The following is a 20,259-nucleotide window of genomic DNA, read 5'->3' as shown; positions in this document are numbered from 1 at the left end:
ATGTATATATGTATCTGCACTCCACGTGTAGTACTCGTATCTCGGTACACAACCGTGAACCCTTATCTAGCCTTTCACAGAAGAGAATGACACTGAAGAAACACACACACAAAGTGAAATTGACGAAAAAGATGGTCCAATCCAGCAAGTATAGAACAGGAAAAATTCTGGACTTTGAAGAAGAGAAGCCAAGAAATTAAGCATTCTGACACAACCAGAGAAGGATATTATACAACACCAATTTGAACTGAACTGAAAACTGAAAGAGCACCTGGTCCAGAAGATGAAGCCTCTTGACATAAGCTTCTTCTGTATGCAAGAGCTCTTGTGCAATATTAAGAAGCTTCTGAGACTGTGTGCACTGTAAAAAGAGAAAGAACAGGCTACTGCTATACATAGTACTATATTAGTTTGACATTAGGCTGTAGGAGATGAAAAGCTTCTATTAGGTTGTTAATCAAATTTGCAAAAATACAAAAGACCAATACACAAATAAAATTAAGGTGACGTTCATAGACTTTAGCTGATTATAAAACTGTACTTACTATACCATCAAAAACAATATCCTGTTCTCTCAGAAACGATGCTAAGATTTACTGGAACATTAAAAAAAATGGTTTGCAGTCAAGAGAAAAAATAAATGATCTAATATTATTAATCTTTCTTTTTCTATATGTTTTAATTTATATACATATTAAATGGTAACAGATAATACACTGCATATTTGTAAATCATCCTACTATGTGGTTAACACAACAAATTAAATAACTTGGGAAATGGTGCCATTGCACATTTCTTTACATCAATCCAGGCGGCAAAAATGCGTCAGAAAAATTTGCTAGTGTGACGTAAACCTCAATACTTCCTGCCAAGCCACAACATGAAACACGTTACAATGAATGTTTATGCCTAAACCTTGACTTCTCCGCAATTTAAGTTTAGCTTTACCCTGTATTATTGCCCCACTTAATGAAGAAAAAAAAGTTAACGTCACAGTAAGGAAGGACTTGCCTTGCACAATTCCACAATGAGCAGAAACACTAGAGGTCTAAAACAGAAGAATGCGATCGCTTTGTTTCCCACTGTTGATAACTAAGAGCTAGCAGACATTGAAAACTACATGGACGAATAAGAATATGAAGTGATTCCAAAGACTATGCCCAGCAGCCTTTGACCTTCATTTGGACACGAACGAAGCAAACGGAGCTCGTCTCCTCTTTGTTTTACTGCTTCTCTTATGTTATGCCGAGACGTGCCGAGCTAACCACATCCTCTGCGACAGCGGTATCATTAAGACGACATTGACGCTTCAAGTCAAAATAGAACCGCCCATTGAAAATAATCTTCTGTCTTGGGTCTTTCCTTTTCAAAGCTCTCAGGTCAAACAGGGAGGACTAGGAAAGGCCAGGGAAAAAGGAGGGACGGGAACTGAAAATCCCTTTCGCACACAGCGCTGGGTGTGTAGACCAGTGTTTCGGTGTGAATTCTGACATCTCAACAGCAAACCGGGCGTGCCCAGCACTGCCCTTAAAAACAATGCTCGACGCACAATGACGCAGGGTTAACTGCCGGAATGACAGCTGCTTACCGCCTGTGTGTCAGACACAGAGATACGCATGCAGTGGATCTGCGCACAGAGGGCACACTCAAGTGAATATTTCCTGTTATTTCTTATAGCACTCTAAAGCCAGTCATACCACTGCAGCTACTGGTTATTACAGTTATTACAAGCATTCTTTAGCATCAAGAATTCTAAACAATCTCAAAATGCTCCACCATTCTCAAAACTTAGAATAAAAAATTGTTAAGAAGAACCAGGCATTTAAATTCTGACAGAATGAAGTGCCATTTTCCTTTCATCATCTATAACTTATATTTGCCTAACAATATCTTTCCTCTGGTGTCCACATTCATGGGCTTAACAGTAAATGTAAACTCTTAATCATCTTAGGGACATCTCTCAAGCTTAAATGGACTGGTTTTGGTCTTGGACATGATCATAGCTTAATTTACACATTAGCTGAACGCAAGATTTGCATTAGACGAATAAAGTGAAAGACTGAACAATGCGTGTGGCTTTTTCACTATCTTTCCTTAGTCTGCTGATGCATGAAAGCACTGGTACAGCTGCTGAATTTCAGGCACCACCATTAACTCCTCACAAGGAAGAACAGTATCCATGGCTGTGGCACCGCTGCCTCTTAACACGGGACAGTTGCTGGGACCATTCTGCACTACAATAACCATGCTCCCATCTAACCATGACAGGGAAGACGGGCACTGGCCACTAGGCTAACGCGCCTTACGCTGGAAGCCTGCAGATGCAGAAATCAAGAAATGAAGGCCATTTAGCATTCTGCCAAAGTTTGTAATGTTCAGGTGAATATGTATTTCACAATGTGCTAAAAGGCAGAACTCCTCAGCTAAAACTTTGTTTTGCTAAATTTTTCTCGCCATTTTCCCCTAATTTGTGAACATTTTTCCTGTCAGCTGCACATGCCTAGAGGGAAGCTACTGTGTGCTCCTCCCATTTGTGTCCTGGCCAGCTCTCATTTTTTTCCACTCTGAAAAGCAACTGGCACCATGGGAGAAACCCCAAATGGAGAAGCAATTCAGTAATGTCAGTCCCTAGTTCTAGCCCTGAGGGATTGTTTGATTAGGACCCCATACAGTGAGTATCCTGAGGGTGTATGAAATGACATACTACATTTATGTCTCAGGGTGATTTTTTTAAACTTAATACAGCACAATGTTCCTAATAAATATGAAGCAGGCACTCTTGTAGGAAACCAAGATGACTGAAAAACCACCCCTGGCCACCGAACGGCATTTATGTACCACTGCTGAAAACCTCCATCTCAAGCACTTCGAGACTTTTGCATGAGACCCCAAATCCTTTAAAAAGGAGGGTAATGAACAGACTCACCCTGGAGCCCTCTGATGGCTGCTCGTTCCTCAGCATTTCAGCGTTCTCCTGCTCTCCGCTGCTGACCTCGTCCATATCACTGTCCTCGTCCTGCGTAGAGTCACGCTTGCTGTCCATTGCCACACAACTCCTGGCCTCACTGTCCAGCTCTGTCTCTGTCACGCTGTCATTTTGATCTTCTTCTCCGATAGTATCCTCATTGGGGAAAACCTCACCCTCCACGGCACATGAGGGGCTGTCGATGCCACTGTCTCTGTTGGGAATTTTACTGTTTCCGTTCTGCTCCAGGAGGCTGGAGTTCCCATTGTTGGTGGGCTCGCATGACCCTTCTGTCCTGCTAGCAGCGCTGTCACTGCAGGCATGCCTACTATCCCCGGTGCCCGGTGTGCCAATGTCATTAATACACAAAGTGCTGAAACCAGAGAGCTCTGCAGCGTCACCTGTCCCTTCATCGATACAGGCCGCCAATTCGTCTGCTTGAGTGTGGTCTTCCGAGTCATCGGTCTCCAGCCCAGTCACACGCAGCCCTTTAGGATCCTGCACAAGGTCCTCTGCCGTCTCCATGCTCAACGTAAGGTGCAACTGATCCCTCCGGTGCGCACCGAAAATCGGTGCTCTAAACAGAAAATAAAGATTACTAGATAGAAGCATAAAGCCACATACGTTTCCTGGATTCTTATCAGCAGAATGACTGAAAGTGAAAAAATGTAACTCAGACATCAGACAGGGAAAACCCAAAGCCATACATGCCCTCAAAGTATAATGAGTAACTACAGAGTTTTACATACTACACAAGTTGTTGAAACGCAGTGTCCTAATTCTGTGACCTCTCACTAAAAATACAAAATGAAAGTTAAAAGGAAAAAAAGGGAAAAAAAACTACAAATGACAGTAAACCAAAGAAAGGTTCCATGATGTTGTAAAATCCCAAGGGTGATTGAAGCTCTAAAGCCAGAAGACTGAACCACAATAGTAACCACTTCCATAATCTGGTGCGTTAAAGCCGATATTCATAAGTTTTATTCAGTTCACAATATTATTTTGACCAAGTCGATCTGAAATCACTTCTGTATTGCAACATGGTGATAACGCCTAAAAAAGTTGCTTTGTGTTAATTCCTATCATATAGATATTTCGAAAATCTTACATTTATCAACATGTAACTACTTGCATCTGTTTTAAACAATACCATAAATACCGTAACAGCTATTTTATCATATGTTCCAGAGGAATTATGAAGCAGGTGCATGAAACAGGACTTGGAAATATTCACACACAGAAACACACAAGAGCAAACACATTCATCATTCTTAACAGTAATAAAAGAAAAGCATTATTTGCCCATACCTGGAGTTCTCAAACTGCTCGATCAGCAGACACACGTTTGTGATACCCTGCTTGTCCGGTTGTCTCCCCAAGTTGGCAGGGTTCCTGCTAGGCTTCAGTGCTGGGGGAGCAGGCAGGGGCCTTGATGGGGCTGGAGGAATCCACTTGGAGGGCTTGTCTCTCCGCAGACCAAGAAGATGGGGAGGCTTAGGGGGCACTGGGCAAAAGAAGACGGAGTAAAGTCAGTCTCTCACTGGAGCCGGTGTGGTTGCTGCTGTTGAGCGGTGCAAACCAAGGCAGATCCAAGAGAGAGAACCTCCATTGTTCCAGTATCTCCCAATAGCATGGCTAAACTTCCAAACACAGCGAGAAGTGCATTGTCTAGGATAAGGAATCCGAAAAAGATCTACAACAGTGTGAGCACGGCATCAGCGGAGAGGCTACAGTGCAGCTTCCTTATTTCTAAACAGGATGCAAAATGCATGCACACCAGTCACTGTGGTTTCACATGCAGAAAAAAAAAGCTCACAAGATACGTGACAACAGCATTAAACGTAACTTTCAGCAGATTTCATTTCTTGTAAGAGTACGCCTTTTACACGGCATGTACGAATATGTGTCATCTGCACATATGTTTATATTACCCTTTGATACATTTGTTTGCTCGTCTGGATGTTTAAAAGACGAATTTAGAAACCAGTTCACAATTGCCACATCTATTTCACTACTTTTTGTTTCTTCCTTCCTGTAATGCTGCACTAATGAAAATGGAAGCAAGTGAGAGAGCGAAATAAACACACGTTGGGCTAGCTTTTTAGCACCATATCATAAGAAAAAATATCGTATTTTAAAAAAGAAACAAAAATACTTTAAATATCTAATATCAGCATAAACATTCTGTACTGATCTTTTTAAAAAAGATATTCTTTTAGAGAATATATGACAAATGCTATGAGAAAAAAATACTAGGAAATATACAGCTCAGCATTTAGCAAGGTATTACTATCAGCTTTGCTGGGGCAACCCTGAGAATATAAGCTTTTTAATCTTACATTAACATTTAAAGATCTAGTTGCTTGGCTGATACATTTGGTACAATATTGTACATTTAACATACATATTGATACTCTGCAGAAGAAGCAGTGACATGTCTTATATACAACAGTCATGACTCATCTTGTGGGTCAGGGGCTATAAGTAGCAGCCAAACCCAACCAGGGCCACACAGACAGTTTTTACAAGGGCCTCCTTCAGCAACACTGCAGGAGAGTCACTGCTCTACACCAGAGGGCTCTACAGTCAAGGTTCCCAAACCAGAAGTCTTGGCTATATAAGAATGCCATGTTACTTTGCAGTAATATGAACTTCATATTACCCTGTGGCTTTTGTAGGGTGGGCCTGCAGGGTATAGCAGTCGGCTTGGGGTAGAGCTTCCCAGCGGGATTGCTGGGGCATACCCTACAGGCAGGGAGGCTGCTCGTTCCCAGTGGTGGGATGCATGGGTCTGTGGATCTGTTCAGGGCAGCTGAGGAAGGAGAGTCTGGAGGCAAAGATTAAAAAAAATTGAGAGATATAAATGAAAACCATATAAAGGCCAGTTTTCTTTGCCATCTCATGATGATCACAGGCCAATACATACAGCATGAAAGCTATAAAAGAACCTGACACATTTAATAGTGGTTAATGTGATAGGACCAGGGCTTGCTTCTAAGATAATCTCAGATTGTCCATTGCATCACAGACTATCACAGATGTTCTAAGTATGATGACACAGAATACAAGGAAGAGGCAGCACAGTATGAAAATTAGAGGAAGTACTCCAAGCGATCTTTACAAATTCAGAAGCAACTTTCTGAGACTCCAGAGGCCAGCGGTATGACTTGTGCTATGAAAATCAATAGGACAGCCAATCCACAGGAAGTGAACTGCACTAACAATTTCCTAAGAGCTTTCCGTTTACAAGGGCATCTAATACCTTCTGCAGTTTATCTGGAAACAATGTCATTGAAAACTGCCCTTTCTCACAGAAAGAGTAATACAATACATGTGAAGGCAAGAACAATTTGTTAGAAATTAGTCCTTCTTTGAAAAAAATATAACAATCTACTAAATTTGTCTTTTTCACACACAGTAATCACTTTCAAAGCAAATCTGGAACACAGGCAGCAACTGAACTGAGTCATGTATGTATGCAGTCAGGCTGTGTACATACAGGGTAATGGTGTGTGATACGGAAACAGAGACCGTGTAGGAAAATACTTGCAATCCTTTTCACACAATCTTAAGCACATTCAGCTTTAATATGTGAATAACCAATCGATAACGCACACCAAAATAACCTTGGGCTAACATCTGTTATCGGTTCATTTTAGATTCCATTTCTGATTGATTTTTTATTGAGGTCAATAGAAGAACAGCAAATCTAAGTTCATTTTGAAGTAACTTCCCTCTGTTGCTTTTAGCGAGGACACGGTGGCAGAAGGATTACGGCAATGCCCCAGAGCGCCTGAGCCCTTCTGTGGTTGAAGGTTCAAGCCCACCTCAGAGTGTGCCGAGTTTTAATGTTTCTCCCTGTGTTTATACCTCTCCAGAAAAGGCAGGGAAGTAGGCACTGGGAATCCACTTCTGTTGCTCCCTTATCTTGGAACTGTGCAAGTGACTTGACCCAATGGCACTTCCATCCATTGCATTGTTACAGTGTGTGCGTAATATGAGCATTCAACACAATGTGCTCTTCTCTGAGCTCTCATGTACTTTGGTGCTGATCAGAGAGGCCCCATCTGTGGCCTTGAGATTAACAGACAGCCCAGCTACCCTCTTTTCACATCACATCACATGCATATAAGCATGCAAAGGTTCACGGAGGAAAGAGGTTTCCAAACATTTAACGAGGAGTCACTGAATAATTGTAAAGTTGAAACAAGACTGCTGTCATTGGGAGTGTTTCTGCTGCTTTCTCACGAAAGGCCTTCCTGAAAAGATCAAAAGCATACAAAAAAAAACCGTATGATTTTAGTAATGAAATGTTTAGTTTGAAGCATAAATATCAAAATTTTAGTTAAAGAGTTAATGTTTAATTGACACCATTTAGTGGCATATTTGCATGTATTTACATGTAATATATTTATGACATGCTTTTTCTGCAAAGCATGTAAAAATAAGACTAAACAAAAGTGTATTCCATAATCGAGGAAAAGTTTTAGCAAAAACATGATTATTAAATCACAGCATTAAAAATATATATTTGATGTTTCTATAGTAAGTTAGTTACAAAATTTTGCCTATGTATAGGCAGGTTGTTACTGTATCAGTTCAGGAAAAGCAACTTGATCAAAGGAACTACCACTGGAACCAATATCAAGACCCAGGACATTCAAAACGCAAGCTGATGGCTTGTACCACCACACTACTTACAGCTCTTTTTGTACATTCTAAACTTTAGATGGTTTCTTTTTACCTTTCTGGCATGATCTTTTAGAAATTCATTTTTAATTAAAAATATAAGCCAATTGTCATTATTGAGAACCAGGCCAACCCAGCACATCATATTCTCTAATTATTATTGCACAAGAATTAGGTGGCCCATATTCTAATTCCTAATTCTTCTTGAGAAGAACCTACATATCAGGTACAAAGAATCCTTTGTCAACTGATTTTATTACCAAGTTAAAGCTTTGAGAAATATTTTCTGAAGTTGATCTATATATCCTTTGATGGACTGTTGAAATTCCAGGTAGAAGCCAACCTTTTTCAGCTAAACTCATATTGTTCTACAGTTAATATTTATTTTGAAAAAAAAATGCATCTGACCTTAGTGTCCCTGATGACTGGCTTAAATCCCAGAATGGATTTGGGGACCAACAGTTTACTTAAACTGATGCAATAAAACATCCAGACTAAGATGTGTAAGCCATTTTTAGAAACATCACCTTCTTTAGCAACTATGAGTAATGGCAAGAACAGGAACACAATAAGAATAAATAATTCCGTACACACAACCTTCATCGGCAGTATGACCACCTTGCGTGAAACAGTTCTCAGGTTTTTCACATGGCTGAACCAAGACTATTACTGAAAGACAATAATCCCCATCTTAAAACTATGATACATGTCACAGGACCAAAGACTACATGAATACATGATCAATCACCTTCAGAGATCAACATAACAAACAGGGTAAGGGAATTTCCCAATGAGCTAAAATTTAAGCAAATTCTTACACTTACATTTATTCATTTAGCAGACGCTTTTGTCCAAAGCGACATAGATCTCAGCAAAAGTACAAAAAGTTCTTAAAAAGTAAACCAAGTTGTCAGGAGTTTTCAAGATTGTGAGAGGCATAGGTGGATGCTCCTCATACTTTCGTTCAAGCTGATGACAATAATGGATGGATGAATCACTGCACAAAAGTACACACAGGTTACAGTAAATACAGGGCACAACAAAAAAAAAGACTTTGGGTGGCTTATATTTTGTTACTCATGGCAACGTCCAAGTGAAACCTGGAACCAAGACAAACAAGTGGTATTGTACAGACTTGCAGAGTGCAAAAAAAAACAACGTGACAGGTACCACTGAGCTCACAATTTTCCATTATTATACTGACAGTCCTACCACAGCACATTTAACTGTACATATTCCAAAACATAATATCAGCAGGGTTATATTAATATGAATCCATGTTGAAGTGTTGAAAATTACAAATACTGAGAATAAACTAGAAAGAACAATTTCTTTTTTTAAGATTCATGTTTAAATTTATATTTAAGTTATTTTTTGCTGTTCTTGAGCCAAAATAAAAACCAGACAGAAAAATCTTACCACTGTTAAGAGACGGTCTTGACTGTTCAAGTCCAGCAAAGGTATCACAGAGACAAATTTAGCTGCGCTCCCGCATTTCAGCTCTGCTGTGACATTTGTGCAACCAGAGCACTTTCCATTCCTGTTCCCTCTACCTGGATATACCACTTCTGTGTCTTGTGTGGACTTCTGCATGCAGGAAGACCTGCCTGACAGACAAGACTCACCAAACCTGTACCACAGACCTTCCAACAGGTGCTGTTCTGCAGGCTGTGATGTCATTGTGAGAGGCAGGACAGTATGCGCCTGCCAGCGCCCAGCTGAGGACAGGATGAGGGGCAGCCGACTTTGGGGGCCTCCGATACAGACTAACCTTCATACAGTGTAATGGTATTCATTTTCCACAACCAAGAAGGCATGAGAGCCTTCTTATGTTCTGCTTTTAAGAAGCAATTAAAATTAGCACTTTGCAGCAGACAACCACTAAACTGTCTTTTTACAATTGTTTCAAAAGGAACTGTTTTCTCATTCTTATTTTAATTATAAATGCCGCTTTAGAGGAACAGAGCGACATTCATCAACTTCATGTGAAATGGGTGCTTTCTAAGTGTCAGACAAACATATGACGTGGAAACGAAAGAGGCAGGATTTGACTGAAGTAAAGGACAGAGATGCAGAGGGAGATAAAGTCCTGTTTTCTATTCAAGAATGAGCGTTTGACAAATGCACCTGCTCTTGTTAAAAGCCCTTTTGTCTGGCATTGACCAGGCCTCACTCCTCTCCGGGCCCAAACTTGCAATGGGACTTAAATACAACACAAGTATATATTTATATGTGAGATTTGTACCATTATACCTATGTGTTCATTTCATTTCTGTTCTTTCAATCAGATGAAAGAATTCATTTAAGTGGGTCCTGAACTATACGTTACCCATTTTTTCTTCCACTGTTCTCTGTTTAATTGGTTTTCTATTAAGCAGCCAAGAAGGATGCTCTTCATATAAACAAACAGCAGCATATAACAAACAGCAGGCTGTTTAATTGGCATCCAGCAGGCAGGACCAGCGCTGCTCTCTTTTGCAGAGCGGTGACGTTTCTTGGCAACCAAGGTCATCACGGACCCCAGAGGTACTTAAAACCCAGATGAAAAACAGAACTAATGGCCTCTTCATTTTTAGCCGAGTACATCTATCAACCTACTGTTGGGAGGAGCGTGCAAATTTGACAGTAATTTCCTGCTTTGCTGGGTGTGGAACACCTGTAATCCACCATATCAAAAGCAAAGAACAGAAAGCAGCAGGCTGCAGCCATCACTTTGCTGGCATGTTTCTACCACACCTGTCTGGTAATAGCTGTTCAGAAGCAAACATTGTATTTACACCCCCAGGACAGATGGCGCTGTTCAATCCACAAATGGAAGATTGAGTTTTTGAAGCGCATCTCCTTGGGGATCAATGCTAATTTCTGGTCAACGACTTTATCACCTGTTTCCATCTAATCATACCTGGTCCTGCACCTTGGGGTGGTGGGGGGAGCGAAGCAAATTAACTGCAGAAATATTATTTTTGATTGCTTTACAAGATATAGATTTTGGAGTAGCTGATATTCAAGGCACTGCTCATCCTCAATTATAGCTTGGTTAATGTAAAAAAAATTAAGTAATGGGACATTTTAAAAGCTCTTAAAACCCACCACTGATGCATTTTTTGTTTCATTTGATTTAAACTTTTTCCGTTGGTTATTTCAACGTACACGCTGTCCCGAGTCAATTAATTTATACATTATCTCAACTGCCAGTATATGTCTGGGCATAACTGTGCTTGTAACCTTGATCTAATTTATCTTTCTTCATGAACCATGTGCCTCCTGTGTACAGAGAAAGCCATGTATGTGATTAATTACTGCCCCACCTTGGGAGCACATTAACTTGCAAGACTATTAAAGATCCAATCAGCACTAGATGAATTACTACCGAAAGAACAGTGCTCATCTCTCAACAGCTGTCAGACTGCTTCGCACAAGTCGGTTTTCACTGGACTGATCAGGTGTATCTACCAAATTGAATACAAACAGAAAAAAAACAAAATAAAAACAGAACATCCACCTAAATGGCAGATATCCAACTCACAGCGTACAAATGAAGCGAGAACACAGTGTTATAACAAAATCAGAAGCACCAATACACCAAAGTAGCTTAGTGGTTAAAGATCCCACAGGAACATATGGTTTTATGGACATTTCAAAGCAAAGAAGTATAGCAGGGTGCAGAATGACAGAGAGGAAAGAGGCTGTAACACAAAGGTTTACGGCTCAATTCGGAGGAAAAGCCCTGCTTACTATGCCTGAGTAACTTGAATAGCTCCAGTTAAACATGTAGCTGTGCAAAATTGTACAACAGTGCTTTGGAATAGCAATGAACGGCAGAAAGGGAAACATCTCAGCGGGGTTTGCCAGCCGCCCAGGCCTGAACCTATGAAGCTAGCTCATGCTGACAGAGAGCCCAAAATTTGTCAACCAGGTTAACCTCTGTCACCCCCCTGCTGTATAACTGATAAAGTATGTCATGGAGTTTCAGTTACACCAAACACACACACACACACACACACACACACATTTTCTGAACCGCTTGACCCATACGGGGTCACGGAGCCTAACCTGGCAACACAGGGCGTAAGGCCGGAGGGGGAGGGGACGCACCCAGGACGGGACGCCAGTCCGTCGCAAGGCACCCCAAGCGGGACTTGAACCCCAGACCCACTGGAGAGCAGGACCCGGTCCAATCCACTGCGCCACCGCACCCCCCTTTTACACCAAACAGTACAGGCAAATTTGAAAACACAGAAAAAGTATTTAACGCACTGCCGTACTCCTCATGCTGCCCTCCAAAATCCCCCCCAGACAACAGTGTTTCACCCAGTACACTACAGAGATTAAGAGGGAATATTTCTCCTGGTTTCAGTGTACATTATAAAAGCAAAATGCAAAGTGAGTGCTTCTGAGGAGCCATGGCAGCTAAGCAGGCCTCAGTTCCATGAAGGCAGTATTATTGTACAGAGAGATGATCACTGGGAGAATATGAGTCAAACAATTATAATATAGGACAGAGGCAGATAAAAATAGGATTTTTTTTTCTACGGTTAAGGAGCGAGAGAAAAAAAGACCAAATGAGCCGCTCCCAGAGCCAGTCTTTATGGATTCAGCCGATCTGCCGAAGACCACCGAGTGGCTGAGCTACGATTGAGTTGAGTCACATCACAAGAGCGTGTGTCAGAGCACAGACGCTACAGTGAGTCATGGAGGCATGTTGTTGCTAACATCAGCTTGGTTTTCAAAACTGCATGTCTGGAAGTGTACTGAGTTCATTTTAGTGGGAAGGAAGCCATAATATGCCACACAGCACATTTCCCATGGGAACTTGGTGTGGTTGCAACCTACTGAGCTTGTAAGGACGTTCTACTGGCATCTTCACCTTGCAGGCCGTAACACAAGAGGCACTTGGTCACATTATATTAACCATATTACACTAGCCACATATGTATACACATAATGCAGCTTTGTGGGGGATCATTTCGAGCTGAAGGGTTTCATCTATGATGGCAGGTACTGTTTAGCTGCAGGTAGATAAGGTGTGAGTAGTCCTGCAAACAAATAATAACTGAAGTAATGACACCTAGCAGAAACCAGTAACAACAGGTCTATAATAACTAGGTGCAGCTCTGTTTCAGGCAAAGAGGATTTTTGCATAAAGGGTGAAATCTTTATAAACTTTGTTTCTTTTCTATAATTTTGGTTCTGTTGCTCTATTAATTATGCAAAACATTTTTCTGAATAAATTTTATGAAAAAATTTGTTCAATGTCTGATGGAAAACTGATGCGTAACTGTCAACAATTGAAACTGTCAACAAAACACCTACAATACTTCATACCATACAAAAATTACACACTAACTTGCTTTTCATTTATAGATTATTTTTAACTGTAGCGTGATAAAATTATCCAAAACATCCGGCAATAAAGGAGGCTGCAGCTGCTATTCACTTTTAAAGCATTATGCACTGAAGCAAATGTAATGTGACTGCCTTGCTAATGGCAAAATATGGATTGATGCTGCAGACAGGGAACAGAGGGATCTCACAAGAGGGCACTTTCATTACAAACCTACTGCTCTCATTCAAAAACTAAGAGCTTTTCCATGGCTACCAGGGGACTGAAGCTCCTGTTTCAGGTGTTTTTATTCTGTCTGTACAGGAACAAGACCACACTGACCAGGTACCCTGAAAGCCCATTTGGTTTATAAGAAGGAAGGAAAAACACTGATTTAACACTGATTAAATAAACTTAATGAAGACATGGTGAAGTTAAACTGACAAATTGTGATCTAAGGATTAATCACTGTCTTTTATGTAAAGCTTTACCTGCAGAAAGTATTGAAACAGAAGGGATATAAAACATGACGGAAAAAAGAAACTCACTGAATTTGACCAATTCAGCTCCTAGCAGTAGAAAAAAATAAACCCATTTGCCACTTACACTTTTACTGACAAAAAATTAAATGTGGTAGTTCCTCAATCTTCTGGTCTATTATGCATGCAAAAATAATACAGGATTTCAATCTACGCTCACCTTCAACATACATGCTATGGAGGTCTTTCGTCAATGTCTAGCAAGATAAAAAAAAAAAAAAAGACCCTGAACATAGTCATTTGCCACCGATTACATTCATCTGGTAAATATTAGTTTTCCAGTAGCAAAATAATATACTGTGCATTCATTACCTTGAACACATGGCCATTTAAAAGGAAAGTTGTTCAAAAGCCACAAAGAAGGCAAAAGAAGTATATAAAGTAGCCTACATGATAAATTAGTGAATTCAGATGCAATGTTTCCCTTCAACTTTCTCTAGAATAAACAAACTGATTTTGCTCATTTATTGTATTGTTGTGAAGTGGCGGTGTGTCTGCAAGGTAAGGTAGCACTTTCTTGTATTCATAATATGCGCTGGAATCAGCTCATTATTAAATGTATGATTTTTACCTCTTTAGAAACGTTTTTATAATCGTTAAGCTGCACATATCTTCAGAACCTGTTGCAGGACAAAATTTGTTGCGATCCAGTGGTTTCCTTTTCCTATTTTAAATTTATTTTGAAGTGCCGTGGGCTATTTTTCATGGGGTTGCACGGCCCTCGGAGAATGGTAGGGGAAACACTAAAATGTGTTAACATTCTGGACCCCCCTTAATACTTCATGCAGGTGACAATGTGAGCTGGTATCTGGTCTCTGAGAAATCCATGAGTAACACAGATGGCCGCGCCTATCCCCTGGCTTCTCTAGCAGAACGGAACAGGAGGGTGGGGGGCGGGGGTGGTACAGGACAGGGCAGGGATGACAGTCAGCATGAACAGGGGAGTGTAGGGCTTTGCGACAACAGTATTATGGCTCCTCGGAGGGTGCCATTTCCGCCACGGTTTACAACACAGGGATATGGAGCAAGACCCTGTATGAGGGGGTGGTCCAGGAGGTCCAGGCTTTGGGTGGGGGGGCTTTCGCTGGAAGCAAGTGCTGAGCACAGCATTAGTTGAAGCTGCAGCACAGCATTCAGCATATAACCTCTGCAACCCTGCAGAGCATTCATCACTGTGGGTTGGCATTATTCAGCCCTCCAGGTCAACAAACACCATTCCCTCAGCACTGGATGGCACAATTATCTAGCATTTATCCTCACTAAAGGTGACTACCCATGAGAATCCTTTGTTTAATGTTGTATTATTTCAAAATGCCAGCAAACCATTACACGTCCAACCCAGCACAATAATATGTGTTTGGACCAACTTTTAAAGAGCTCTTAAAAGGTACTGCCATTGGCGGCGCTCCATCACAGTACCGTGTTTTTAGTAAAAATATAAGAAAATAACACCTTACATTTGTAGAGCACCTGCACCAGGGCAAGGCTGCAAAATCACAGCAATACCTCATTGTCACTATAAATATAAACAAATAAGAATGTCAAAACCACATTAAAAAAAAAAAAAAAAAACTATTTCTTCTTGTTTTTCCTGTGCTCTGTCTGGCTCACCTGCACACCTGGGCCTAAGTCAACTGTTCAGAGAACAGAATCCATTTCAAATTTTTCAATTGTCAATTTACAATATAGTGAACAAAATCATGGAACCAACAAAGTAACATGTTAACATGGGCACTGCACCTCAAATTATTAACCACATGCTTCTGTTCCAGTGAAGGGGCACTGCGCACTCCTTAACCAACAGTATCCCAACCATTTTTTTTTTTTTTTTAACCACTCGTGACAGGTGGTGATAACACATAGCCATGTCAGTACAGCATGGGAGGCAGTGAGGAACAGTAGGCCTAATCCTCTGGCTGAAGGAGAAAGTGAGTCCTATGGTCCAGCGATTATCAATCTTCTGAAGGTGATCCAAAAAATATTTCTTTTTATTTGCTTTTTCAACTACAATAACACAGAGGCTTATATTCTGGTAAAGGCAAGAATGACAATACATTACAAACTGACTACAAGGAATTGAGGTAACAATACAAAAACACCTTCTCAGGTTGAATAAAAATCACACCAACAAAGCAAGAGACCTAGCATACAACACGACAAAACTCATTTATAACAAGTTTACTCATTTAGCAAATGCTTTTCCACAAAGCAACACATAATGATCACTAAACATTATGTGGCACCATTGACCAAAGTAACTTACAATGTTATATGTACTACACTAAACTCCCTACAATCATTCACACATTTGAGAGAGCTCAGACTCTTGATGATACAAGTGCTTCTCAAGCGGAAAAAAGCAAATGCTTCAGTGATACATATTTTCACGTACAGACAATATAATTCACAGAACAACAAATACTACAATAAAAATGACAAAAGAGACACTTCTGATTTTCAGGTAACCAGCAGCAGAAAAATAAAAATTACTGTAAAAAGCAAGTATGAAAAGCTACACCGCAGTCAGCATCTATGCTACTGACTTACACATATTGTAAAAGATTAAGCTATGGCACACAAAATGTATCGAGTGTGATGTATCCAACAAAAAGATATGAAAGAAATTAGAGACAAGAAGTTAAATTTTTGTCACAAGAGTCGTGTATGTACGTCCACATTAGTGTGATATGTGAAAAGACCGTAAAGCGTCAATACAAACTTTTATATGTAGAGTGAAACAATACACTAGACCCTATAAAACTACATCCACGTCAAAATGCATTTCCAAAAGTGTTTTGCTATTGTCTGTACAGACACCACTATCAAGCTAATGGTCCAGACGAGAAACTAATGGAATAATACATGCTACATTGTCACTGATGTGCCAGTTACCCAGTCCTCTCCACATTACTGATTAATAACTATTTTACCCACAGGCCATACTTTGCAGATTTTGCGGTCCATTTTCAAAGGCAATTTCAAAAGCTTTTTTTCCCCACCTGTTGTCTGCAGCATGCTTTCAGTTGAACAGAATAAGAGGGCACTGGAAAAAGACAAAGGATCACGGGTGCAGTGGTTATGCCCATTGCCTTGCAATCTACAGGTACCTGATTGAAATCGCACTCCTACTGTTGTATCCTTGAGGAGGTACTTATTATGAATTGCTCCAGTAAGAACAACCTGCTGTATAAATGGGTAGGTAATGGGTACAACTAAGTTGCTTATCTTACAGCAAGCTGCCGTGGACAAGACAGGTGCTAAAAAAAAAAAAAAACATTACTGTACAAATAGGGAACTCAAAGTCTCCCAGACAATGTTCAGCTTTTTCACCACCGAGGCATTAAGGCGAATTCACACACACACACTATCTGAACCGCTCATCCCATACGGGGTTGAGGGGAGCTGGAGCCTAACCCAGCAACACAGGGCGTAAGGCGGGGGGGGAGACACCCAGGACGGAACACCACTCCGTCGCAAGGCACCCCGAGTGGGACTTGAAACCCAGACCCACCAGAGAGCAGGACGTGGTCAAACCCCTTGCACCACCGATACATGTTAAGGCAAACTGCACCATTTAAATAGATTCTGAATTAAAACCTCTATTAAAAAAAACAACAAACACCAGAAATTATTCTTTAGACACACACACACACATTTTCTGAACCACTTATCCCAGACAGGGTCGCGGGGAGCCGGAGCCTAACCCGGCAACACAGGGCGCAAGGCTGAAAGGGGAGGGGACACACCCAGGACAGGATGCCAGTCCATTGCAAGGCACCCCAAGTGGGACTCAAACCCCAGACCCACTGGAGAGCAGGGCCCGGTCCAACCCACCGCACCCCCATGTGATCAAATTGCACTTTTTAACCTATTTAATTCATTCAATAAAACAATGTCAGTACTGGTAGCTGCAACCAATGGCAGAACAAAGCATACCACTGCAAAATGAAGATTCTGGAAGCTCAGACTCTAGCAGGTGTTGAGGTACGTATAAAAGATCAGGGTTAATAGTGCCCCAGAGAGAGACACAAGTGGGGAAGCTCATTCTAGCACCCAAAGCTCATGTGAGGGACATGCTTGACTCAGTCACTTTGTTTTTTAAATACTGTATCATGTGGCTGTGGACTCCCACCAATTGCCACAGAAACACCTCATGAATATTGATCCTGTGGTTTTCTAAGTGTTTCTTTGAACTTAGGGTCTCTCTTTGAAGCACAAGCCTTCTGTGTGGAAAAAAGATTAAATGCACATTGACATCCTAATCAGGATTTAAGGTAAGATCCTTCCAGAAGCAAGAGTACAGTACATTTAAAACAGGGCCTCTGCAGGACTGTACAAGTGTATGGGAAAGCATTACTATATCTCAACGTATGCAAACACTTGCCTTCTTTAGCCTGACAGTTGGTAATCTGCAACATTTACCGTTTTGAAAAACTCCTCAGCAGAGACACGCAGCGAGTTTGGCAGGGACCGGTGCTTGGGAGGATAACATCCCTAACGCATTATGACAGCTAATATTACTGTCCCGCTGAATAAGCGCAAATAGAGGACGGACTTTTAATTACAGGCATTCAACAAAGCACTTCATTCTCATGGGGAGAATTTTCCAAAACAGCCAATTCAAGCAAATTTCAAAGACAGAGTGGCCCTTTGCACTGGGTGAAGGCTGATGGGGCCAGCACAATGCTGGTTAACATGACAATGACTCTCCAGCTTTCCATCGACCACAGCTACTCCAGTGGCCTCCATCTTTGCCCTAGTTTTAACTGTGACTGTGGATCCATTTCACATTGTTTTCCTCGCCACAATTTTTCCGTTAAGAAAATTCATAGTAATATTAATACAATTCATAATACTAAACTCTGAGCTCTTATTGCTTAATTACAACTACAACCAGTAAAAATAAAAAGAAAAACTTTTTAAAACTAAAATTCTGAGGCAGAGCTTCAAATTCATGGTTGTTTACAGAAAACAGCCATTTGAACTCTTCTAATACATTAAGAATGGCCTGAAAAAGTGCATCTTTAACAAGACTGCAAATAGATGTGTGGTTCTATACCCTGATCTGCATCCAAGGTTATTGTTCTAATGTTAAATTACTTATAAGAGATAATCTTGAATCAACACAAGGGTAAGAAATTGCCATAAATGATCTCAATTCATCTCTACTTTTATGAACATAACCATTGTATTGAGTCTGTTAAGAGCAAGCATGTCTCCAACAAGGGACCTCAGGTATATTCAAAGGTATCTTCTTGGAAGAGTTACAGTAAGCAGTAGTATGCACTGACGATGATAAATACGCATACATTGACGGTGGAAACAACAAACAAGTGGAGAATGACCACTAAGGTACATTCAACCTGAGCCATATGTGCAACATAATTTCAGGGAAAATTTCCTTTCCATTATATGTCCCTAAGCCATATCTCTGCTTAACATAACGAAAAGAGGAAAAAGAATATATGTTAAAGCATTATATATATATATAAAACACACACACACACACACACACACACACACACACACACACACACACACGTTCACTCTGTTCAGGCTGATGCTCAAATGGCCAATGTCATTTGTGGGCCAGCAGCATATAAATAGTATTTTTCTTCCAACTACCAGCTGACACGAGACAGTAACCTTTATTCACGTATAGTATTATGTGCAGTACTTGCTGAAATACAAACAACAAAACATTTGTGACACAAAATCTATGCACGTCTGAAAGTGAACAAAATTATAAACGATCCAGGCAAGATGGGGAATTTGACGCCACTCAATCCAAAGTGCTCTGAGAGCTTCCTCCTGGACGATGCTCTGGTAGAGTCCTCATTGATCTGGGGTGAAAAGGTCAGTTATTAGACTCGCCGCACATGAATGCAAAACAGCAAGGCCCCTGCAGCTGGTGCAGGTCGTCATGGAAACACTACAACTCACTAGTTATTGGAGCCACATTACTGACTGGGGAGGGAGGTAACTCATGTAAATAAACATAAAATAATAGCTGCTGCAGTACTTCAAACGTCTGTGAAGTGGGCATCTGTCATGGTGTCACTGTGATGAAAGTGGAACATTTCCGCTGAATTCTCTATAACCAGTCTGCCATCAGTCACTGTCTTGACATCAAGAAGCTTTACTCTGGGAGAAGTTATGTTGAAATTACCAAAAGGAAGAAAAAAAGTGATAATCACACAAAACAAGCTTTCTATCCAGGCATAAATTCATCAACACTCTTTTCACATCCTGGTTTGACTTTCGGAAGCAACGCCCTCAGTTGAAGGGGGATTTTAACAGGAATTATACTATTCATTTTAAAATGTTCTCTCTTTAACTGAAAGATGCGTGACGTATAAGAGTTGAAGCGGTGTCTCCAAATCCATTAAGACATCTTTAACATACATTTATCATAAGAGAAGGAAATCAGAAACATGAAAAATATTGCTATTCTTCTACATTATTGGCAAGATCAGCAGCAAAAAAGAAGGTAAATATAATATGCTCTCTCTGCTCCATTATTCATAAAAACAACACCAGGAGGAACCAAGCCTGTAGAAAATTGCCCCCAATATAAGTCACTCAATAAAACATGCAGCCCAACATGTATATTTCAGAAGCCAAGCGCAATACCCAACATTATTCAGGCTGGAGGAAATGCCACAGGCAGCTCCACACATACATGGAGGCACCATCTCAGACAAGGATCCGGTAGGGCTGTAGGAGCCCAGAGAGGAACACAG

General features: G+C 40.8%; 1 protein-coding gene across 2 annotated transcripts in view; it reads right to left on the bottom strand.

Moving 5' to 3' along the window:
• Nucleotides 1-20,259, bottom strand: part of fgd (faciogenital dysplasia) — a 53,769-nt gene that overhangs the window by 15,726 nt on the left and 17,784 nt on the right. Inside the window, exons 1-5 of one of the 2 annotated variants that reach the window (XM_018762304.2) lie at nt 8,479-8,641; nt 5,628-5,792; nt 4,274-4,469; nt 2,927-3,542; nt 272-361 (exon numbers count right to left, since the gene is read on the bottom strand). In XM_018762304.2, coding sequence (XP_018617820.2) covers nt 272-361; nt 2,927-3,542; nt 4,274-4,469; nt 5,628-5,792; nt 8,479-8,488 — 1,077 coding nt within the window. In that variant the 5' untranslated portion in view covers nt 8,489-8,641. Of the gene's footprint in view, nt 1-271; nt 362-2,926; nt 3,543-4,273; nt 4,470-5,627; nt 5,793-8,478; nt 8,642-20,259 lie in introns of those variants that run through there. The other variant, XM_018762303.2, reaches the window with a different exon arrangement.

The sequence above is a fragment of the Scleropages formosus genome, chromosome 2 (assembly GCF_900964775.1).
Source record: "Scleropages formosus chromosome 2, fSclFor1.1, whole genome shotgun sequence".
Lineage (NCBI taxonomy): Eukaryota > Metazoa > Chordata > Actinopteri > Osteoglossiformes > Osteoglossidae > Scleropages > Scleropages formosus.
The sequence above is the reverse complement of the archived record's forward strand: the minus strand, read 5'-3'. Positions and strand labels throughout refer to the sequence as shown.